Source organism: Lolium rigidum, chromosome 2, assembly GCF_022539505.1.
Source record: "Lolium rigidum isolate FL_2022 chromosome 2, APGP_CSIRO_Lrig_0.1, whole genome shotgun sequence".
NCBI classification, from domain to species: domain Eukaryota; kingdom Viridiplantae; phylum Streptophyta; class Magnoliopsida; order Poales; family Poaceae; genus Lolium; species Lolium rigidum.
Genome location: NC_061509.1, coordinates 162,517,820 through 162,542,600, shown reverse-complemented (window position 1 = coordinate 162,542,600; position 24,781 = coordinate 162,517,820). Strand labels below are relative to the sequence as shown.

The 24,781-nt window shown below is 45.5% G+C and overlaps 2 protein-coding genes across 2 annotated transcripts; both read right to left on the bottom strand.

Annotated features, from left to right (window-relative positions):
• Nucleotides 1-9,914: 9,914 nt before the first annotated feature.
• LOC124692530 (ATP-dependent Clp protease proteolytic subunit-like) lies at nucleotides 9,915-11,233 on the bottom strand. Its single transcript, XM_047225929.1, has one exon. It carries the CDS (start codon nucleotides 11,049-11,051, stop codon nucleotides 10,146-10,148), a length of 906 nt encoding a protein of 301 aa, XP_047081885.1. The 5' UTR covers nucleotides 11,052-11,233; the 3' UTR covers nucleotides 9,915-10,145.
• A 7,976-nt stretch (nucleotides 11,234-19,209) lies between these two features.
• On the bottom strand, nucleotides 19,210-20,352 carry LOC124692529 (ATP-dependent Clp protease proteolytic subunit-like). Its single transcript, XM_047225928.1, has one exon. The coding sequence runs from the start codon at nucleotides 20,335-20,337 to the stop codon at nucleotides 19,429-19,431; it is 909 nt and encodes a 302-aa protein (XP_047081884.1). The 5' UTR covers nucleotides 20,338-20,352; the 3' UTR covers nucleotides 19,210-19,428.
• Between the last annotated feature and the right edge of the window lie 4,429 nt (nucleotides 20,353-24,781).

Here is a 24,781-nt window from a genome sequence, read left to right as displayed (position 1 = left end):
TAACCTTTTGTCACGGTTGGTGGGTGCAACCGGGACTAAAGGTGTCGGCAGGATAAGGATGTGCGGGTAACCTTTTGTCACGGTTGGTGGGAGGACGCGTGGGTGGACGCACTGCTCGATGAGATAAAGCATGTAGCGCACGACTTCTGTCGAAGGAACAAGACAAAGTAGAAGCGGTGCCGTGCCTATAAAAGGAGCATCGATACGCCTTGCCAAACAGATCAACAAGCCAAGCAGAGTTTCATTCCCATGCATGAAGGAAAGTGTTGGGAAATCTCCCATGGCGCAGCTTCTCGAAGATGTCGTTGGTGCACACGCCCTACGACGTCTTCGGAAGCTGCTCCTCAGAAAAATTTCCCTGCAATCCTGTGAAAGACTCCATCTCCTCTAACAGTGTTGGGGAAATGGTTCTCATTATTACATAAATGTAGAGATTGTGAAGAATACATTATTACATCGCCATCTACTGATGTGATCTTCTACGCCGTAGCCATGGAGAATCTTCATCATTTAGCAAGATGCTTGGGTCAATTTTCACCGTGAAGGGCGGAATTTCTTTAAACTTATTATAATCTTCTGACATGTCTGTCTTGTCATCCACTCCCACGATATTTCTTTTCCCCAAAAGAACTATGTGGCGCTTTGGCTCCTCGGTTGATGTATTCTTTTGTTGATTTCTTTTTCTTGATTTGCTAGACATGTCCTTCACATAGAAAACTTGAGCCACCTCGGCTGGCTAGGACGAATGGCTCGTCCATGTACGCAAGATTGTTGGGATCCACTTGTTGTCATACCGTACTTATCGTCTACCCGTATACCGCTGAGCTTCACCCATTTGCACCGAAACAAAGGGACCTTAAAAGTGGGACCATAGTCAAGTTCCCATATCTCCTCTATGTATCCATAATATGTGGTGGTTTGCCCATTCTCATCTTTTGCATCGAAGCGGACACCGCTGTTTTGGTTGGTGCTCTTTTTATCTTGGTCGATCGTGTAAAATGTATTCCCATTTATCTCGTATCCTTGGAATGTACATATGTTTGAAGATGGTAACCTGGCCAACAAGAACAACTGCTCCATAACAGATGGGTCATTAATGTGATGTCTTTGCAACCAACTGCCGAAGGTATTCATGTGTTGACGTGTAATCAAGGACTCGGGCTGGCCCGGGTTTATTTCTCGTAAAACATTCTTGTGTTTCTCGATGTACGGAGCCACCAAGCTGGAATTATATAGAACTGTGTAGTGTGCTTGATTGAAAGAAATCTTGTCCCCGCACACCGTTGCTTTCCTTCCTAGTGTGCCTTTTCCGGTCAGCCTCCCCTCATACCGAGATTCAGGAACACCAATCGGCTTAAGGTCGGGAAGAAAGTCAACGCAAAACTCAATGACCTCCTCGGTTCCGTAGCCCTTTGAGATACTTCCTTCCGGCCTAGCTCGGTTATGAACATATTTCTTTAAGACTCCCATGAACCTCTCGAAGGGGAACATATTGTGTAGAAATACAGGACCGAGAATTCTAATCTCTTCAACTAGGTGAACGAGGAGGTGCGTCATAATATTGAAGAAGGATGGTGGGAACAACAACTCGAAGCTGATAAGACATTCGACCACATCTTCCCGTAATCCCGACAAAGTTTACGGATCCATTACCTTCTGAGAAATTGTGTTGAGGAATGCACATATCTTCACAATGGCTAGTCGAACATTTTCTGGTAGAAGTCCCCTCAATGCAACCGGAAGCAATTGTGTCATAAGCACGTGGCAGTCACGGGACTTCAGGTTCTGGAATTTTTTCTCCTTCATATTTACTATTCCCTTTATATTCGACGAGAAACCAGACGGAACCTTGATACTGAATAGGGCTTCAAAAAGATCTCCTTCTCTTGTTTGGTAAGAGCGTAGGCTGGCAGGCCCTACAAACTGCCCTGGATGATTGTCGTTTCGTCCTTTATGACTTTCCTGGTCCTCCCGTGCTTACGGTGTATCTTTTGTCTTTCCATACACGCCCGGAAAACCTAGAATATTCACACAAAGATTCTTGGTCGGGTGCATCACGTCGATTGCGGAGCGGACTTCCGAGGACTTTCCAATATTCTAGCTCCCAAAAAATAGATTTCTTCTTCCACATGGGCGCGTGTCCGTCATCGTCTTTCGGAACAGGTCGATTGCTCGGACCCTTTCCAAAGATAACATTTAAATCCTTGACCATGTCAAATATATCAGCACCACTACGGGGACAGGCTTCGGACGGCGGTCAGCCTCGCCATCGAAATGCTTGCCTTTTTTCCTTAAGGGATGCTTGCGCGGAAGGAAACGACGATTGAACGGGTACACAACTTTTACTGCTTTTTCCCAAATATTTACTTTCGAGTCTCATCTAAACATTGTGTGCATGCATTGTATCCTTTGTTCGTACTGTCCTGAAATGTTACTAAGAGCAGGCCAATCATTGATGGTTACGAATAGCAACGCTCGTAGGTCAAATTCTTGCTCGGTGTGCTCATCCCACACACGTACACCTGGTTTGGCCCACAACTCCAAAAGTTCATCGACTAATGGTCTTAGGTACACATCAATGTCGTTGCCCGGTTACTTTGGGCCTTGGATAAGCAACGGCATCATAATGAACTTCCGCTTCATGCACAACCAAGGAGGAAGGTTGTAGATACATAGAGTCACGGGCCAGGTGCTTTGTGATCGCAGCTCTGCTCCCCAAAAGGATTCATGCCATCTGTACTTAGACCAAAGTATAAGTTCCTTGCCTCACCTGCAAAATCCGGGAACTCTCTCCCGATGTTTCTCCACTGCCGACCATCGGCGGGGTGCCTCAACATCGCGTCTTTCTTACGTTCTTCCATGTGCCATCGCAACAACTTGGCATGCTATTTGTTTCTGAACAAACGTTTCAACCGTGGTATTATGGGAGCATACCACATCACCTTCGCAGGAACCCTCTTCTCGGGTGGCTCACCCTCAACATCACCAGGGTCATCTTTTACGATCTTATACCGCAATGCACCGCATATCGGGCATTTATTCAAATTCTCGTACTTCTCACCGCGGTAGAGGATACGGTCATTAATGCATGCATGTATCTTCCGCACATCTAATCCTAGAGGGCAGACAAGCTTCTTTGCTTCATATGTCGACGGGCAATTCGTTATTTCTTGGAAACAACTTCTTTAATATTAACATCAATTTTTCAAATCCCGAGTCGGTCACACCGACCTCCGCCTTCCATTTCAGCAATTCCAATATGCTACCCAGCTTTCTATGTCCATCTTCACAACCTGGGTACAATAATTTGTGGTGGTCCTCTAACATCTTGTCGAACTGCAACCTCTCCTTATCCAGTGGCACGAGTCTCTTCTTGCATCGAAATGGCCCGACGAAGATCATCATCAACGGGATCATACTGCTACTGTTCTTCACCTCCTTCTTCTTCATTGTCGTCCATTGCGGTATCATCGCATTCAGAGAACATAGATCGGTACTGGTCATCGTTATCTTCTTCTTCATCGCCAGTCTTCCATCATAACCCCTTCTTCTTCGTGCTTGGTCCAAACATTATAGCTGGACATGAATCCAAACCGAAGCAGGTGGCTCTTAATGTCTCTTGAGCAAGAGTAATCCTTCTCATTCTTACATTTCAGACATGGACAACACATAAAACCTTGCTTCGACTTGTTGGCCTCGGCCACAAGCGAGGAAAGAATTCACGCCCTCTCCGAAGAGGGAGCACATCGGTTACCGTACATCCATGGATGACTCATCCGCATCATAAGTGTATCGGATGCAATCACCTTGCTAAAATTAGTATTGTACGGACTATGTATATACGATAAAATAGTTGCTAACCTTTTAGGATCAAAAAGAGGAGAAATCTTATCAAATAAAATCAAGTGGCATCCCTCACAAGCATTCCATCAAACACCTCTTGTGCACATGAAGAAAAAATGAGCTAGCATACACCTCCACCTTTCACCACCAAGGAAAAAAATGTAGGGAGGTGGGGGGGGGGGGCTGGCTGCGTGTATATATAGGCATGGCCCTTTTGTCGCGGGCCGTATTACGACCCGCGACAAAGGGGTGCTGCGAGGAGCGCCGAGCTCGGACCCCTTTTGTCGCGGGTTGTGATACGGCCCGCGACAAAAGGGCGCGATAAAAGGCCCGGCTTGCTCCAAATGGTTTCGGGGCGACGTGGCCAGGCCATTTGTCGTGGGTGCAGGCGCGCCCGCGACAAAAGGCTCCCACGAAAGCCCCGTTTTCCACTAGTGAGAAGAGGTTTGCACGGCTTTTCTTCATGGAAGTATTAATTACTGCATGTTGGAATTTATGGTTAATAGGAAATGGGAAGATTTTTTAGCAAGAGTGAACTTCCTTCGCGAAGTGGAAATGTAAATTCATACATGATATTACTATGCTGCAACACAGGATCAAAGCCAAAAATAGAGATGGTGAACGGATCGGTGGCGCGACTAGGTCGGGGGGTGAATGGTCGCTACTCAATTTTATGTCTTTTTCGGTTTTAAGCGTGATGCGGAAGTAAAGGTGGCAACTTTAGCAACTACGATGAACCTAGTATGATGCTATGCGATACAACAAGTAAAGGACCGACAAACGGGTATAGAGAGAGGGAGCAGGACAACCGAGGTAGCGGAGAGGAGACACGATTTGTTTCCTGCAGTTCCTCCCACCAAAGGGAGTACATCTACGTTGACAAGGTGTGGACCACAAAGGTCCAACGGCCACACAGCCCTCACCTTCTTCCTCGAGAAAACCCCACGAATGAGCTTTTCCTTCTCCACTAAGAAGCCGATCGAGGCGGCGGTTCCTTCACAAGGTTGGGGCGAGCTCCACAACATCGGAGGCTCCCAACACCCTATGGGGCTAGCACAACTCCAAGCTAGCATCAGATCAGATGTGCCTGCGGCCGGCGCTAGCATGTAATGTTTTTTTTTTGCGAAAATTCCACCGATCTATTAATAATCATCAACAGTAGTACAAAGATGTCTAAAAGTAATAAAAAAAATACAAGTAGTTCATTGGACCACCTAGCGACGACTACAGACACTAGCACGAGCCGAAGGCGCGCCGCTGTTCTCGCCCCTCCATCACCGGAGTCAGGCAAAGCTTGTCGTAGTAGAGCTTGTTGTAGTAGACAGATGGGAAGTCGTCGTGCTAAGACCCCAAAGGACCAGCGCACCAGAGCAGCAACCATCGCCAATGATGATAACCGTAGATCGGAAGAGACTGACCTGAAACCACACAATCGAACACGAAAGACGACCGGATCACGGGAGATCTGCCGAACACACAACTCCGCACGCCCTCCGATGATGCTAGATGCACCACCGGAGTGAGGATAGGACGGGAAGAACATTATTCTAACTTCAGGAAGTAGCCACCGCCTCACCATCTCGAAGAAGACACCGAGAACAAACTAAACGAAGAATTGAAACCTTCCCGCCGGCGAGAGGCCGCGGTCCGCCACACCTCCAAGGCCCCAAGGCCACCGGAGGCGGATCGGACCGGCAGCGTCACCGACGTGAGAAACGAAACCCTAGATGGGTTTTTGAGCCGCCTCCTGATCGCCTGTGTCTTGTTTCCCGTAACAGTTCAGCTTATGCTAGCATGTAATGCTGAAGACAAGGGAAGCGACATGTGGAGGCAGCAAGGGATATGACAATGAGAGAGGCGCGAGATGGCAGTGGCCAAGGGCTCACTACCGCATCGAGTTTAGGCCATGGCTTTGTGTCGCCCCTCCTCCATTGTAATTTTCTTGTGTCGCGTCTCCTCCTATACTAACAAACTAAATTGACTGTATGTTGCTTGTATTGGCTATTTGTTTGGAACTAAGTATAGCACTGCTCGGTAACGAGTAGGATAAATAGGTTCAGACCTTAAGTTTGCTGGGTCCTGGTGATTGGGCGTAGTATGCTCAGAGGGCTTTTAGATGGCTATTACTTTGTGGTCCTTCGCCCGAATTAGAGTATCCCTATCATTCTTGCATTCGAGATGGTTGGTCCTAGATTTCGCTATACAAAAAGTAGAAATCTCTCACTGTCACAAAAAAAAAGTACAGAAATCTCCAAGCCTAGAAGGACAATAAGAGCCCAGGATGGTTATGACTGGTATAACAGATATAAACAAGAATTTGGAACGATGTATTGCTGAAAAGACGATCTGATAATATGAAGGAACTACACTAAAGTTGAGCTATCTCACAACCAGGAGCAAGCAGCAGTTATTCCTCCCATGACTTTGAGAGAGATCCACCCCATGACACTAGACTAGATCAGTACAAATCGACCGCACCACCAATACCATTCTAGCTCCCGGGTAGGCCAGGCTAATCCATCACCAAATACTGCGTTCTACTTGATATAAGTCCATACTATCGTGCCAAAGAGCACCAAAGGAACAGAATAAGCGGCATACCAACCCCATGGTTGCAATGATCCTCGATTATTTGGACAATGGAACTTACATGCGATAATTAATAGCAAATGGTAAGGACAGCTGTTCACTAAATTGGATGTTCAGATAGTGCTTCAGAACTTGCCATTCTATTTTGAAGATGATTCTCTGCCTTTCTCAACAACACTAAAACTTCTTTTGTGTTTATGGTAGCAAAGCACCAACTGCTGGTACACTCAACAAAAGAATCTACTGTCGGGGGGAGTGATGTTTTGGCACATGGGTGTGTATGCTCCTTTTATTTTGAAATACATGTTAGACATATTTTAAAATGTCAAAAAAATTGAAACAAAAATTCCGCACGTACATCTTCATGTGCTACGCGCTCCAAAGTCGTTTCATGAAACATCGACATGTCATGTGGCGTGTGTAAAAAAGACAAAATTCGGTGCTGAAACAAAGGCTTGTCACAAGATAAATTTTCTCTTTTTCGCTTAGACTACACAAAATATCATTTTTTCGTGAAACTTGACGAATACACGTATATTATGGAGATGTACATGTAAATTTTTTCGTCAAATTCTTTAACACTTGCAAATATGTTTTTATGGTAGAGGGATCATATGCACCCGGGAGCCGAATTGAGTTTCCCCTACGGCAGTTTTTTGTTTCAAGTCTACAAGATGTTGATCTTATCTAAAGCTTTGAAACCAACCACAGACTGACAACGCTAGGCACTACAAGGCGCCCAGCAGACAGTGACAAGATATACAAAGTGCAGATCTTGAAACAGACAAAATAAAATAGAATGCCATAGTTTGACAAACAGAGCTAAGAAATACTTTATTAATTAGAATTAAGGGGTGCCCAAATCTATAATATGCAGGTAATGTAGCTGCATACGTTACAGTAGTTAGAAAGTTATCATGAATTGTGTATATAGGTATATGTTTACCTTTTGAATATTCATCGCAGCGTAACAACCCCATTACATAATAAATCAGTACCCCATCCCTTTGATGGATGAATTGTGCAAAGGTGGAGGTGATTGTCTTCGAACGGTCTTTTGTTGACGTGAATTCTTCTACTATTACCTTTTTTTTTTCTTGATGTCTCATAGTAAACTGTTAATGTGTCATCTGTAGTCTTACATCATTCTCCAAGAGAGCAAACATCTAAAATGCATACTCCACTATATCCAATTCATATTAATGAGTAACTAAAATTAAAATTATGAAAGCTGAACTTCATTATATGACCGACTAGAGGCCATATAAGTGCTTTAGGCACCCAGCCTGCCTAATGCCTACTACACTGATATTGCAAAATCACAACAGCAAGGAGGGTCATAACATTTAGGCAGATGCACAGGCACCACTTTTTAGATCTAATCCACTCTGTGTAGAACCTAGTATGGTTCATACCCATTAACCTCAGCATATATAATATATATGCCAATGTTGAGCGCAGTTATATTAAGCAAAGAGCTGCAAGTATACTTGGCAATAGTCCAAGACCTTCTCGCGGTGCAATGTTAGAACTCGTGACCATGATAGCTCAAGGTTCAAGCAACCTCAGGAATAACATAGCTTGTGTCCAAGCTCAGCTACTAACTAAACACCAACCAGGCTTAAAGTTCGATTTCCAAATTTGATAGCTAAACTAAATAGTGACACTTCCAGACATGCTTGACCAAATAGTGGCACTTGTAGGGATACTAAACCATTTCTTCAAAGTCAGTTAATCCAGTAAATCTCTTAACACTGGCACTGTGCCCCTAATATAACAGCATAAGTACATAACTCTGCATAAAATACAATTCTGCTAAGATCTCTTGGCTATGGTGATTCTGGGAATTGAACTTGTTGTGGATCAAGACATTACACTATGCCATAGTGTTTGGCCGGTGTAGGTTGGCATTTCTAAGCAGACAGGAAAAGAATGGCAACTCATTCATACCATAGTGTTTGACGCATGCAGGCTAGCAAATCTAAGCAGACAGGAAAAGGATGACAACTGATGCATCTCAAAGAACACCATACCATGTATAAATTAAATATTGTCATAAATCTAACTTGTCGTTGACACAAAGAAAAAAAGTTATGTGCAAAAAAGAAAAAACATATTTCTAGTGTGCCACAATATTAAAATTGATCGTATAATAGACATTCTATCAATTTATCAGTATCAAATGATTGCAGTTCACTTTGCGAGTTGCAATAAATATCAGCAATAGCTCAATTCAGGCAACTGAAACAACAAGGGCCATAACACAGTTAACAGGACCAAATAGTGACTTCTAGGCATGCAAAACCATTTCTTCGAAGTAACAGCATAAGTACATATAACTCTGCCTAAAATACGATTCTGCTAAGGCCTCTTGGCTTTGGTGATTCTGGAGACTAAATTTGTTGTGAATCAGAACATTACGCGGTGCCACTATTTGGCGTATGTGGGTTAGCAAATTTAAGCAGACAGGACAAGAATGACAACTCATACATACCATAGTGTTTGGCAAATGCAGGTTAGTAAATCTAAGCATACAGGAAAAGGATGACAAGTGATGCAACTGAAAGAACATCATACCATGTACTCCCTCCGTTCCAAAAAAAGCTTCTCAACTTTTTCTAGATATGGATGTACCTATAGCTAAAACATGTCTATATACCTCCGTATCTAGATAAAGTTGAGAACATTTTTTGGGAAAGGAGGGAGTATAAAGAAAACATTGTCATAAATCTAACTGGTCGTCAACACAAAGCAAAGAAAAGTTCTTGTGGGAAAAAGAAACAACATGCTTCTAGTGCTGCCATATGAAAATTGATCGTATAACAGACATTTACCATACTTTCAATTTATCAGTTTCAAGCCATTGTAGTTCACTTTACGGATTGCAATAAATATCAGCAATAGCTCAACTGAGGCAACTGAAACAACAAGGGCCATAACAGTCAACTAAACACCAACCAAGCTACTTCAAATTCGAGCTCCAAATTGTGTAGCTAAATTCAATAGCAACACATCCAGACATGCTTTACCAAATAGTGACACTTCTAGGCATGTAAAACCATTTCTTCAAAATCAGTTAATCCAGCGATCTCTGAACACTGGCACAGTCCTCCTAATATAACAGCATAAGTACATAATTCTGCATAAAATACAATTCTGCTAAGGCTTCTTGTCTAGGATGATACTGTTAAATTAAACTTGCTGTGAATCAGAACATTACACTGTGCCATAGTGTTCGGCGTATGTGGATTAGCAAATCTAAGTAGACAGGAAAAGAATAGTAACTCATTTATACCATAGTGTTTGGCACATGCAGGTTAGCAAATCTAAGCAGACAGGAAAAGGATGACAAACTGATGCATCTCAAAGAATATGATACCATGTATAAAGTAAACCTTGTCATAAATCTTAACTGGTCTTGACACAAAGCAAAGAGAAGTTTATGTGCAAAAAAGAAATAACATACTTCTAGTGCCGCGATATGAAAATAGATTGTATAACAGATATTCTATCAATTCATCAGTATCAAATGATTGCAGTTCACTTAACGAGTTGCAGTACATATTAGCAATAGCTCAATTCAGGCAATTGAAACAACATGAGCGATAACACAGTTAAGCTGTTGCTGTATTAGGAATCAAAACATAGATCTAAAACAACAAACAACATAGTCCCCGGACTCAGAAAAAGGTTTTCACCTCTGCGGCCACCCCTTATACAGCCGAGGGCTCCTCCATGTCCCTATCACGTCCGTTGCCTCCGCCGCCCCCACCGTGGTGAGGCGGGTCAACGGCGCTGAGGCCCTCAGGCATGAGGGAAGCTGGGCGGTTCTCAATGACCTCGTCTATAAGCCCCCATTCGAGGGCTTCCTGGGGATCCATAAAGAGATCACGCTCCATGCAGTCCTCGATTTTGTCGATCTTCTGGCCCGTGTGCTTGGCGTAGATCTTGTTGAGGCGGTCGCGCAGCTTGAGGATTTCCTTTGCCTGGATGGCGATGTCGGTGGCCTGGCCCTGCGCCCCGCCCGAGGGCTGGTGGATCATGATCCTGGCGTTGGGCAGCGCCCGCCTCTCCCCGCGCGCGCCGGCGGCGAGCAGGAGCGACCCCATGGAGGCGGCCTGGCCGATGCAGATGGTGTTGACGGGGCACCGGATGTACTGCATGGTGTCGTAGATGGCGAGGCCCGCGGTGACGACGCCGCCCGGGGAGTTGATGTAGAGGCTGATAGGCTTGAGCGGATTCTCGGACTCGAGGAAGAGCAGCTGCGCCACGACGAGCGACGCCGTGTCGTCGGCGATGGGCCCATGGATGCAGACGATCCGCTCCTTGAGCAGGCGCGAGAAGATGTCGTAGGCCCGCTCCCCGCGGGAGGTGGTCTCGACGACCATGGGCACGAGCCCGTACGCCTGGGTGGACGAGTACCCGGCCGGCTCCGGCAGCTGCGGCTGGTACGGCTCCCTGGAGAAGAACGCCCGAGGGGGCGCCGCGACGGCGAGCCGGCGAGGCGCGGCGGGCGCAGCCGGGCCTGGGCTCACCGAATTGGGCCCGGGCCTGGGCCTCGGCGCGAAGGTGGGCAGCGGGGAGGCGCCGGCGAGGTTGGCGATTGTGGAGGTCGTCATGGCTTGGCAACCGCTCTGGGTTCCGTTCGGCGGTGGGAACTGGCGGAGCGGTGGTACTGACTTGGCGGATGTGAGATGGGAAGGTTGCTACGAATCCGTGCAGGTGAGGAGAGTGTGAGCCCGAGCGGAGACGAGACGGAGGAGACGATGCGTGTGCTCCCAACCGGATCGGATCTTTGTTCCTCTCCCAGGTCCCAGCCGTGCTTCCTGGGCTTTCTCTCTTCTTTTGTAAGAAAGAATCTGGCCCATAGGAATACTAATCAGACCGAATCGGATAAGTCTCTCTTCATTTTTTTTTAAGCCCTACAAATGTAATACTTTTTTAATAAACCCAGATCAAAATAACGGGCGGGTACGGATTTGAATACAGATGATATGGATTACAGAATCGAAGAAAAAGAAAATAGAGTCGGACCGGACTGGACAAATACACGCAAAGAAACATAATAAAATTTTCACCATGCAAACAATATGAATAACCTTTTTTCTTTATCCGAGCACATCGGACTATCAACGCCCTACGTCTGCGTTGCGTTGTTGTGCCGTTGTGGCTATGATCGATGAGCAATCATGTGCATATAGTTGTTCTTATTTCATGGGTGTGTACATGAGCAATCGAGGAAGCTTTAGGACTTTGGGAAAAGTGAGAGGGCGATACACACGGTGATGATATTACATAATCCATAATATGCTTGAATTAATTACATAATCCAGGTCATAATGTAGATGATTTGGGCAACTACTTTGCGCTACCTATGTCGGTAGAAGCTTTTGAAGAATGGCAGGAAGTCTCTCAGTTGTTGCAGGAGATGCCTCCCTCGGGACATGAAGTTGATCATTGTACCTTTGTTTGGGGGAATAACTATGCTCCCTCCAAATATTACAAGTTTCTGTTGGACAACTTCCTACAGATGCAGCGCTCAATGCGGTTTGGAAATCTAAAGCTCTACCAAAACTAAAAGTGTTTGTCTAGCTGCTTTTGATGGATCGGTTAAACATACAGGACTTAATGTTACGTAAACATTGGAATCTTGATTCTGATCCTGAGTGTGTCCTATGTATTGGAGGAGATACGGAGACACTGAAACATGAGACCATATCTTCTTCCATTGTGATTTTTCAAGGTAATGTTGGCTGTTTTTAAATATACACTGGGACATCTCGCGGGATTTTTTAAATTATACTTCCACGAGAGCGGTGTTTGGGAGACCATGTTTTATGGAGATTTTTGCTTGTGCTGCATGGAACATTTGGAAAGTAAGGAATGATTTCATCTTCAATACTAAGCCGGTCCCCTTTTTTAGGTGAAAAGTTTGTTTCGAGAGCGAATCTTCTTCTTCACAAGTACAAGGTTCAACCTTGTTTTTTTTTTTTTTGAAACCAAATATATTAGCAAGCAGGCCGCCTCATTAAAAACCTTCCAGTCCCCTTAGGTACCCTGGTAAGGAAAAGAGTGCGTAAAAAACCTGCTGCTCAAGCATCCGATAAAACTATTACATCATTTGCTAGCTTGCTAAGGATAAACCTAGGGGGTTCATCGACCCAAATACAAGATTTACTAAAACTACAAGCATCCTTAGCAAGCTCATGAGCTACCTGATTAGCTTCCCTATTACAATGGTCAAAAATCACCGAGTTGAAACCACTACAAAGGATCATACAATCATCATAAATAGCAGCAGAGGACGTCGCCGAAAACCCTCTGTCTTTCATGGTCTCAACTACTTGCATACAATCTGTTTGCATAATGAAATTATTGCATCCAATATGTTGCGCCAAGCTCAATCCTTCTCTGAGAGCATAAGCTTCAGCCATTGGAGCATCCACAATATGTGCAATAAATCTTTGGGATCCCGCTACAAGCTGACCATTACAATCTCTTATAATCACTCCTGTAGCTCCTTTTCCACTATTTTCATCAAAAGCCGCATCAACGTTAATCTTCGAGTTTACCTTCTTCTGGTTTTTTCCATCCTTCTCTCTGTTTTGCCTTTGGTTTTCTAGATCCTATCATATAATTCCTGGATAAAACGATTATAGATAGCGCAGATCTACCCGGTACTTGCACAATTTCGTCATGCACTTTTTTCCTCCTTTCCCACCAAATAAACCAACCTGCGAGTTAAGACCAATTCAGCAAAACCAACATTGTCAAGGTGGGTTAGTCTGCCTCCTCGTTTAATAATTTCTTCAACGATCACCGATCCCGACTCTGTCCAAGCTGCCTTGCTTCATCAATCTTGTCCCAAACACCAATTCCCTTCCGGACCTCTATAGCTCTCTCACGGGAAAAAAGAACATGTTTGATATCTTCACAACTCGAAAAGCATATAGGACAGCCCCTATATTTCCAATATGCCGGTTGGCCGAACTCCACGACATGGGATCATACCATGTAACACCCTCCATCCGAATATTTTAATCTTGCTCGGAATTTCCAGCTTCCATAATTTATCCCATACTTGATTTTCAGATTGTCTCGGCCAAACTTGAAGATTGATTGTGTCTAAAAAACTTGTGCTCCCATTGACGGTGATATCTCGATCCGACCGTATATAGGCCCGTCTTTGTACCATTCCATGCAACAAAGTCTTCTCTATCCGGGGTCAAAGGTATTTGCAAAATCCTATGCGCATCAATAGGCCAGAAGATATCATTGATCAACTCCACATCCCATTGACCATCTATGGGGTTTATCAAATCGCTCACATTATTCAGTAAAATCGCCCCTTTAGGAGTCATCACCTTCATATTCTGACTTGATGGAATCCAATTATCACTCCAAATATTTATTTGCGTCCCATCTCCTACTCTCCAAATACATCCTTTTTTAAAACACGCCAAACCTGCCAGGATACTCTGCCAAGTATAAGAAGACCCACTCTTCATCTTTGCTTCCAGTAACTTTCCATCTGGATAATATTTTGCTCTAAGAACCCTTGCACATAAAGAATCTGGTTCACTTAACAATCTCCAAACACTGCTTAGCTAGCATTGCCATATTAAATGAATGAAGATCCCGAAAACCCATACCACCCCTTTTCTTTGGTATGCACATCTTCCACCATGCCTTCCAGTGCATATGTCTTTGCTCTTCCTCGTCACCCCACCAGAATTGAGAGATAGCGTCAGATATTCCTTTGCAAATGTTTTTTGGAATCTTGAACACCATCATGGCAAAAGCTGGAATGGCTTGAGCAATAGCTTTAATTAAAATCTCCTTTCCTCCCATACTCAACAACTTCTCCTTCCAACCATTAATTACGGCCAGAACCCTATCTACCAGGTGACGGAAACAATCACTCTTATCTATGCCAATCATAGCCGGCAGGCCCAGATATCTGTCTGATAAGGACTCTGTCAAAATATTCAGAACTTGACAAACATCAGCACGCACCTCCACTCTTGTATTGCCGCTGAAAAAAATGGATGATTTTCCTTCACTAATTTTACGGCCCGAGTTCGGACAATAAGCATCAAGAATCTCCTTCAGTTTTGTTGCATTATCATTATCGACTTGCATTAGAATTAGTGAATCATCTGCAAACAGCAAATGTGATATCATCGGTGCATCACGGCACACCCTCACCCCAACAATCTCTTCCCGCGCCTCCGCACCTCTGAGCATGCAAGAAAGGCCCTCGGCCACCAGTAAGAATAAGTAAGGGGACGGAGGATCCCCTTGCCGAAGTCCCCTAGATGGTTTGAACCATTCGGTTTCCATAGAATTAAATCTGATATTATATTCAACAGAAGAAACACAGGCCATAATCATATCTACCCATCTTCTAGCAAAACCCAATTTCAACATGATCTTCTCAAGATACCTCCATTCCACCCTATCATAGGCCTTGTGCATATCTAATTTTACTTGCACATAACCCCTTCTTCCCTTTCTTATTCTTCATTGTATGGATACTTTCATAAGCCGGAAGAATATTATCACTAATCAACCTACCAGGAACAAACGCACTCCGGTGGTCACCGATAATCTCCGATAGATAATTCTTCAACCTAGCAGCCAACATTTTAGATATAACCTTGTACACGACATTACATAAACTAATAGGCCTGAATTGAGATACTTTATCAGGATTGTCCACCTTGGGTATCATAACAATTGTGGTGCTATTCCACCCATCTGGTATATTTATATTATTAACAGCCATCAAAACCTCCTTGATAAGATCATCCCCAAGTAACTCCCAAAACCTCTTATAAAACACGGCGTGTAGACCATCGAGTCCGGGCGCCTTAAGATCGCCAATACTGAACAGAGCCTTTTTAACTTCCTCTTCGGTGAAATCCGCAAGCAAGTCTCGGTTCATATCATCAGTAACCTTCCTCTGAACATCCTCAAACGCTGATTCCTCTGGTTCTCCAATCTCATTTGTGAATAACTCCACAAAGTAGTTGTATACAGTAGAGCACATAGACTGTTTATCCTCATGAATATTTCCATTATCATCAATCGGTCTTTTAACGAGTATTTTGCTTTTTCCTTTTTTGCTGCAAAATTGTGAAAGAAATTAGTATTTCTATCTCCATGTTTTAGCCAATTTGCTCTGGCCCTCTGAACCCAATACATCTCCTCCTTTTCCAGTGTAAGCTCAATTTGTAATTGAATCTCCTTTTGTGCTGCCAAAGTTGCATCAGTCATCGGGCCCCTTCTTAGACGCTCCAAGTCCGCTTTTAGTTCCTTTAATTTTCTAGCCGGTCCTTTAAGGATTTTCCTATCCCATTCATGAAGTTCAGAATGCACATCACTGGTTTTCTGCATCAGGGTAGGATCCTCCCCTCTCGATTTTGCTCTCTCCCATGCCGCTTTCACCATCTCCTCCACCGAGTCCTCACTCAGCCATCTTGCTTCAAATCGTTGGTGACGAACGGGCTGATCGTGTGTGCCAACTAGATATTCGTATCAACCAAAAGAGGCCGGTGGTCGGACCGGGTTGTCTCACTATTTATAAGACTTGCATTTGGAAATAAATTATTCCATGCTTGATTAACAGCACCTCTGTCTAGTCTTTCTCTCAGGTTCCCTCTTCTCCAAGTGAAAATATCTCCAACATAACCCATGTCCTCTAATTCACAGTCCGTTAGAGCAACATGGAATGCTTGCATCGCTTGCTTGTGATCTTGGTCTACCCCCTTCCTTTTCATAATTGAATAATATTTCATTAAAGTCCCCCAAAACTAACCAAGGTAAACTCATCCGACCATGAAGCATACGGAGAGCATCCCAAGTCGGATACTTTTGGTTCCATTTTGGCTCTCCATATATTCACCGTAAAACGCCAAGATATATCATCTTCAATAATCACATCAATATAGTTTTTTGTAACACTTTTCTCTATCACCTTAACATTATTCCTCCACATCATAAGCAAACCCCCACTCTGACCATCACTCTCAAACAAACTGAGAGAATCAAAACTCAATTTCCTACGAAGATTATCTGCCTTAGCTCTTCCAAGATGCGTTTCAGACAGGAAAAACACATCTGGTTTTATTTGCCGCTCCAGATCCTGGAGCGCACGAACTGCCCGGCGGTTTTTCAAACCGCGGCAGTTCAGCCCACAGAGTTTCATTGCTCCCGGCGATCCTCCTCCCCGGAGGTCGCCGATCCTAGATCTGTAGTTGCTTCTAATCCATCAGTTACCTGTCTCTGTCTCTTTGGTGGTTGAAATTTTTGAGGGGTACTTAATGGTCCCTCCTCTCTGTGACTTCCTGTACCATTCTCCAATAATTGTACTTGATTTGCCACTAACCCCTGCCTGGGATTTATAGGAGGTACATCCTCCCTTGTATTAACAGTACCATCACTTCTAATAATCCTCTTCCTGGTACCTCTGCTCCCTGGTGGGTCTCCATCAGTCTCAACATCCATATCTACCAACTCGGCTTCATTAGCTTCACCTGGATGTCTCATACGTCCTCTACCTCTTCCCGCAAATCCCCCACGATTTCCTCCCGGTCTCGCAGGACCTGGCGGTATGTTTGGTTCAAACAACACTCTCAGAAAATCTCCCCAATCACATTTATCATCTTCATGAATACCATCACCACATTCTGTCACAACATGACCCAACATGCCACAGAAGTTACAGAAGTCAGGAAGCCTCTCATATTGCACAGGATATTTTTTTGACTCCCTCAAGGTTATAGGTACAAACCGTACTAATGGCTTACTAAGGTCCAGAAACACTCTTGCCCGAAGATATTTAGACGGGTTTAACCTTCCTTCAGTAACAATCACTGTAATAGGTGCCTCACCCACCTTCTTTGCTACTTTTTCCGCTAACACCTTTTTCTTCATCAGACCCTCCGGCACTCCCTGTATACGAGCCCATACGGGGATCTTATCTAGCTTATATTCTTCAACATTTGAGAACCCATCATATTCTCGCTAGAACTATCGCTGCTCCACGGAAAATCCATGGTCCTCCCTCCATCACCCTATTCCAATCACCCAAACAATGAAATTGGGCTAGGAACAGATTTGTTGCTTTAGTTTTGAAAGTAACATCCTGCGCCGCCGCCCATGCATTACGCATCCGTTTAAACATCGCCGCATGACTAAAGGGTTTAGTGGTATGAACCCTAAAGATAGCAATCCAACGGACCTCCCCTACTAGATCTTCAATCTCCTCCGAGAAATCCAGATCAATCTCCTCTTCCCCACATAGATTGATTCCCTCAAAACGATCTGTGAGATCATTATCAACTTCAACCTTTTCTGATTCGTTAGCACCGCCATCATCCTTCGAACCTTCTAACAGTGCTTGCGGAATTTGTTCCAGCCTCGGATTAGCAACCGGCTCCGCCGTCTTCTCCAAGCCTTGATCCATGCAGAAACCTCCGGAGAGGACTCAGACGAATTCCAACCCGCCAATAATCTTTGCAGCAGTCGCGAGTCACGATCTCCCGTCGATCGGGACGGAAAACTGGGAACTCTTGCGGCGGCCGCAAGAGGAAAAGTGGAACCCTAGAGCGCTAGGGGAAAAAAACGCTCCTCAGATGTACAGGGTATAATACACAGATGTGTGGCTGGTTCCAAGGTTCAACCTTGTTTTGTGCAACCTCTTGTAGAATGGCTTCATTTCATTTTGGTGTAATCCTTTTAGGCTTCCTAAGATACTTGCTACCACCATGATGTAATCCGCCTGCAGTGGGGCTGGTTGTAACTGCGTATATATATTAATATAAAATTTTCCCTACGGTAAAGATATCAAAAAAAAATTACATATAGAGATACGGATCATTAGCTCAGTGCATTAATTGGATATTTAGATGGGTATATATAGCTAATTTAATCGGATAAACCTAATTACGAAGCTCAGGTGATTCTTAAAAAAAAGCGGATGATCCGCATCAGCCAAATAATAGGAATACCATATCTGCTAGATATCCAGCTGTCCCAAATCCATAACCGCATACGTGTCAGAAGGATTTCAATTGAATTCCATATACTTAAAGATGTTGATTCGGAGCGGAAACTATCTGCATCATTTACATCTCTAGTTCTACCTGGGTTTTCTACCTCGCTAGATTTTTGTTTGTTTCATTGCTGGAGAGTAGGTTCGGTGACTACGCTGATGAAAATCCCCAAGTCCCGGCGATGTAGATGAATCCTGGGCTAGCTTAGTGTAGTTTTTAGGAACATTTTGTTCCTATTTGGCTATTGTTTGTAAATTATGTTGGATGAACTCGGACGAACTCGTTTGCTGAACTCAACGTCTTCCTAAGAGGAATTATCCGGAGCCAAACTTTGCCATTCGATCAGCCATTGTGTTACTAGAATGCAATTTCTTGGTATGGACCTTGTTTCTGGAACTGATAGTGGTTCAATTTTCCCCTGAAGCAGCTGTTGTGAATTTGGAATTGTGTGACTACCCGGATGCTTTTTTTCAGCTGGCTAACATGGAAAAGGAGAAGAATGCCAGGCAGTTGCAGCTTGCAACTTTGCAAGCAACATGACCAAAATTTTCAATGATTCTGAAAGGGCCATAGAACTTTGTTGTTGAATTGATAGTTTGTCCCTTGTGCAAAGGCAGCCATTTGATATGGTAGTAGCTTTTTTCAAGTAAACCAGTATACCCCAATATCAAATCAAATGTTCTCTCTCAGTCCTCTGCAGAAATTTCACTGATCACTACAGAAATCAAATGATCGTATAACAGGCACTCACCACAATTTATCAGTATCAAATGATTGCAGTCCCCTTCAGGAGTTGCAATAAATATCAGCAATAGCTCAATTCAGGCAATTGAAACACAGTTAACCTGTTGCTGTATTACGAATCAAAACATAGATCTAACAACAAACAGCACTGCCACCGGACTCAGAGAAAGGTTTTCACCTTTGTGGCCACCCCTCATACTGCCGACGGCTCCTCCATCTCCCTGCCACGTCCGCTGCCGCCGCCGCCGCTCCCACCGAGGTTAGGCGAGTCAACGCCGGTGAGGCCCTCGGGCATGAGCGAGGCTGGGCGGCTCTCAATGACCTCGTCGATAAGCCCCCATTCGAGGGCCTCCTCGGGGTCCATGAAGAGATCACGCTCCATGCACTGCTCGATTTTCTCGAGTTTCTGGCCCGTGTGCTTGAGGTAGATCTTGTTGAGGCGGTCGCGCAGCTTGAGGATCTCCTTGGCCTGGATGGCGATGTCGGTGGCCTGGCCCTGCGCCCCGCCCGAGGGCTGGTGGATCATGATCCTGGCGTTCGGCAGCGCCCGCCTCTCCCCGCGCGCGCCGGCGGCGAGCAGGAGGGACCCCATGGAGGCGGCCTGGCCGATGCAGATGGTGTTGACGGGGCACCGGATGTACTGCATGGTGTCGTAGATCGCGAGGCCCGCGGTGACGACTCCCCCCGGGGAGTTGATGTAGAGGCTGATGGGCTTGAGCGGGTTCTCGGACTCGAGGAAGAGCAGCTGCGCGACGACGAGCGACGCCGTGTCGTCGGCGATGGGCCCGTGGATGCAGACGATCCGCTCCTTGAGCAGGCGCGAGAAGATGTCGTAGGCCCGCTCCCCGCGGGAGGTGGTCTCGACGACCATGGGCACGAGCCCGTACGCCTGGGTGGACGAGTACCCCGCCGGCTCCGGCAGCTGCGGCTGGTACGGCTCCCTGGAGAAGAAGGCCCGAGGGGGCGTCGCGACGGCGAGCCGGCGAGGCGCGGCGGGCGCAGCCGGGCATGGGCTCACCGAATTGGGCCCGGGCCTGGGCCTCGGCGCGAAGGTGGGCAGCGGGGAGGCGCCGGCGAGGTTGGCGATTGTGGAGGTCGTCATGGCTTGGCAGTTCCCCTGGCGGAGTGGTGGTGCTGACTTCAGGGGCGGATCTAGGATTTGAGTATAGGGGGGGCGGGCGATGAACACATCGACAATAAAATGGGTACAACGCGAAAAATCAGCAATTCTTATAAGTATTTGTGGATACCAAACTGTTTTTTCCAAGCAACCTCGATGAGATCGATTTCCATTATAAATGGCAATAGAAACAACAGGTCAGCATCCATGTGCTACAACATACAAACGCAAAAGAAACACAGCCTACTGCTAGTGTTCTGATAGAAGTCTGACATAAATTTACAAAATATTTCTACGAGTTTGAATAACTACTAATGGGTGGTATCTTTCTCTTCATGCCAATCAAATCCACCAGTACAAAATAACGGAACCAAACTAGCATATAGTAATTATTGGGTTTAGTAATTAAACTAGAACGTGATTTATAGTAATACAACAATACCTTGGCATAATCAGGCTAGGAATTAAGGGCTTGGCGGTGGCAGATCCTAGTGGTCGTCAACAGTTCATATAGATCGCTCGAATCCTATGCGGCCGTATCCTCGCGCAGCGGCGGCGATGCTCTACCATGAAATCGTGCGCGGCTGCCGGCTGGGCAGCCGGCGAGGAGGAGAACTAGATGAGATCCTGTAGTGCTAGGAAACCGCGCATTAAGCGATCGATTCTGCTTTGCCCAGGCTAGTACGTACGTTATTGTGGCCTTTGGCCATTGACTAATTGTTTTGGGCTGGGCTGGATTAGTAATTTAGGACTAGACCTTGTGCTAATGGCTTGAGTATTAGACTAATGCAAGTATACAACTAGTGGCCCCTGTTACATGTCGTTGGGGGTGGCCAAAGCATAGGGGGGGCCTGGCCACCGCTCGCCCCCCCTTGGATCCGCCTCTGGCTGACTTGGCGGATGTGAGATGGGAAGGTTGCTACGAATCCGTGCAGGTGAGGAGAGTGTGAGCCCGAGCGGAGACGAGACGGAGGAGACGATGCGTGTGCGTGTGCTCATCGGATCTTTGCTCCTCTCCCAGCCGTGCTTCCTGGGCTTTCTCTCTTCTTTTGCAAGAAAGAATCTGGCCCACGGGAATAGCAATCGGACCGAATCGGACAGGCGATTTACACAAAAATAATCCTTTTCTAAAACTATAACACAGGTAAACTATTTCACCCATTTAATCTTTTTGTGTGGCGCCTCTCCCATGGACGCCGCACCTGACCGAGTAGCGCCCGTGTGGCCGGCGCCACACTCCCATCCAACGTGGCGCCCTCGACGCTGAGGTGTGCTCGAAACTGACGTGGCAGGATGTGTGGCGCCGCCCACACCGGCGCCACACTTCACACATCCTGTTATGTTTGCACAAAACATACTGTAAGACAATTCTCTAGGGACTTAGCCATTTTGGCGACCCTATTTGTGTGGCGCCGACACCATGGGCGCCACACTTCACAGTGTGGCGCCTACGGCACAGACGCCACACAAAAAGGCTCGCCAAAATGGCTAAGGACTAATCGTCTGGAGCCCCTGGATGTTTTCGACGTAAAAGTTGATATGTGTGGCGCCGAAGCCATGGGCACCACACATTGACTTGTGCTAAACCATGAAAAATTCTACCATATTCCAACAGTTTTGAATACAACATTGCACAGAACATGTAGGACACAGCATAGTGGTTCAAATAACACATAAGGTTCGATGACATCAAGGTTCCAATTAAAATAAGGTTCAATGAAATGAAGGTTCGAGAAGATCAAGGTTCACACAACATCATGGTTCGACAACATAAAGGTTCGACAACAAGAACATAGCCAAAGGGACATCACTACGTGGCAAAGGCTCCCTCCCCCCTCGCCTTCTTCTTCTTAGATTCTTCAGCCAGTTCTTCCTTCTCCCTTATGTCACGAGCCAACTGAACCACCGAGTCAAAAAAATGGTGGCGCTCCTCCGTCTTTGAAGCTTCCGCTTGAGCTCTTTCCTCCTTGATGCGCTCAGCCTCCCTAGCCACCTCCTCTAGGTGCATCCTATTGGCCCTCTCTTTCGCTATTTGAGCAAGTTGCCAGTTCTTTTGAAATTTTTCCCTCCATAGACGGTCACGTTCGGCCTTGATCTTCTCATTCTTCTTCTTCTCGCGCCATATGTATTCCTGATACTCCCTTTGCATACGGGCACGCTCGGCCATCTTATTGTCTTCCTCCTCCTTCTTCTTCTTCTTCCTTGTCCCTCTTCCGCACCGTCCTCACAGCCTCCTCCCAAACGGACTCGTCCTTCTCATTGCCCTCCCACGCCCCCTTCCCCTTGGTGGGTTGAGTTGCCATACCTGAAAACCAAATTGAAAAACCAAAGTTAGTCATGGAATAGGAAAATAGAAAGTACAATACAATTAATATATTGGAGACACATAAGGATAAGGCCCCGCTAGGTATCCTAGCATACTACTACCTCGACGTCCACCATGGCGACCTCTACTAAGCCCTACATGAATCTTTGGTTGCCTTGGAGCTTGTCGCCATCGTGATTGATGGCTTGGGGCTTGTTGCCTTGGAGCTTGTTGCGAATGAGCTTGTTGCCTTGGAGCTTGTTGGCTTGGACCTTGTTGCGAAGGAGCTTGTTGCCTTGGAGCTTGTTGTCGTGGCGTTTGTTGGATTGGAGCTTGTTGGCTTGGAGTTTGTTGGCTTGGGGTTTGTTTGCTTGGAGGTTGGTTTGAAGCTTGTTGGCTACTTGATGCTTGGCTTGTGCTAGCATCATTGCCCTTTGATTTTTTGCCGGATGTACATTTTCTTTTATTGTGCCCCTTACTATTGCATGATCCACAATTAGTTGGCTCGCGAGCCACGTCAGTTTCGAGCACACCTCAGCGTCGAGGGCGCCACGTCGGATGGGAGTGTGGCGCCGACCACACGGGCGCCACTCGGTCAGGTGCGGCGCCCATGGGAGGGGCGCCACACAAAAGGGTTAGATGGGTGAAATAGTTTGCCCGAGAGATCAGTCTGTGCTATAGTTTCAGAAAAGGATTATTTTTGTGTAAATCGCCAATCGGATAAGTCTCTCTTCATTTTTTTAAGCCCTAAAAAAAGGTAATGCTTTTTTAATAAACCCAGATTAAAATAACGGGCGGGTACGGATTTGAATACAGATGATATGGATTACAGATTCGAAGAAAAGAAAATAGAGTCGGACCGGATTGGATAAATACACGCAAAGAAACATAATAAAATTTTCGCCATGCAAACAATATGAATAACCTTTTTTTATCTGAGCACATCGGACTAGCAGCACCCTACATCTGCGTTGTTGTGCCATTGTGGCTATGATCGATGAGCAATCATGTGCATATAGTTGTTCTTATTTCATGGGTGTGTACATGAGCAATCGAGGAAGCTTGAGACTTTGGGAGAAGTGAGAGGGCGATACACACGGTGATTATATTACATAATCCAGGTAATAATATGCTTGAATTAATTACATAATCCAGGTCATAATGTAGATGATTTGGGCAACTACTTTGGCTACCTATGTCGGTAGAAGCTTTTGAAGAATGGCAGGAAGTCTCTCAGTTGTTGCAGGAGATGCCTCCCTCGGAACATGAAGTTGATCACTGTACCTTTGTTTGGGGGAATAACTCCTTCCTCCAAATATTACAAGTTTCTGTTTGGACAGCTTTCTGCACATGCAGCGCTCAACGCGATTTAGAAATCTAAAGCTCTACCAAAACTAAAAGTGTTTGTCTAGCTGCTTTTGATGGATCGATTAAACATACAGGACTTAATTTTTTTTTTTTTTTTTTTGAGAGTAACTCCGACTTTATTGATCAATACTCAGAATTACAGGAATCGACATAATGTCATGGGGCTGAAGTAGCCACAAGTGGCGCCCCTGATCTAAAGATAAAGCAAACCGAGCTAGACTATGAGCCTCCTTATTTGAATTTCTTCCCTCAAAAGTATAGGACACCTCTTGGAAGTCTGATCTTTGGATATTGATTTCCTGAACAATAGCTGCATATTGACCTCCCGTACCTGCTTCAATATCTGAAACCACCTGTTTACAATCGCTTGCAATAACCAAGCGGTTCAGGGCAACATCCTTTGCCAAGGCTAGGGCTTCACAGCAAGCTAAAGCTTCTAGGGTAGGAGGACATACAGGACTTAATGTTACGTAAACATTGGAATCTTGATTCTGGTCCTGAGCACTGGCGGAGCTACTCAGGGGCCAAACCGGGCCGTGGCCCGCCCATGATTTATACAAAAAAGTCTATATCTAAGCATAATCCGTGGCCCAGTTCATTATCAGTATAGCATACCAAAGTAGCTAACGAGCAAGCATCTCTCAAAAAAAAAAAGCTAACGAGCAAGCAGGCCGGGAACGTTGCAGTGAGCACCCAGAGCTCGTAGATAGTCAGAAGAAAGCCCACGTTGCTTTGACTGCTCGTTGGATTTTC

Excerpts from the sequence above, each read along its gene's own strand:
- LOC124692530 (XM_047225929.1), bottom strand. The coding sequence starts at position 11,051 with ATGACGACCTCCACAATCGCCAACCTCGCCGGCGCCTCCCCGCTGCCC.
- LOC124692529 (XM_047225928.1), bottom strand. The coding sequence starts at position 20,337 with ATGACGACCTCCACAATCGCCAACCTCGCCGGCGCCTCCCCGCTGCCC.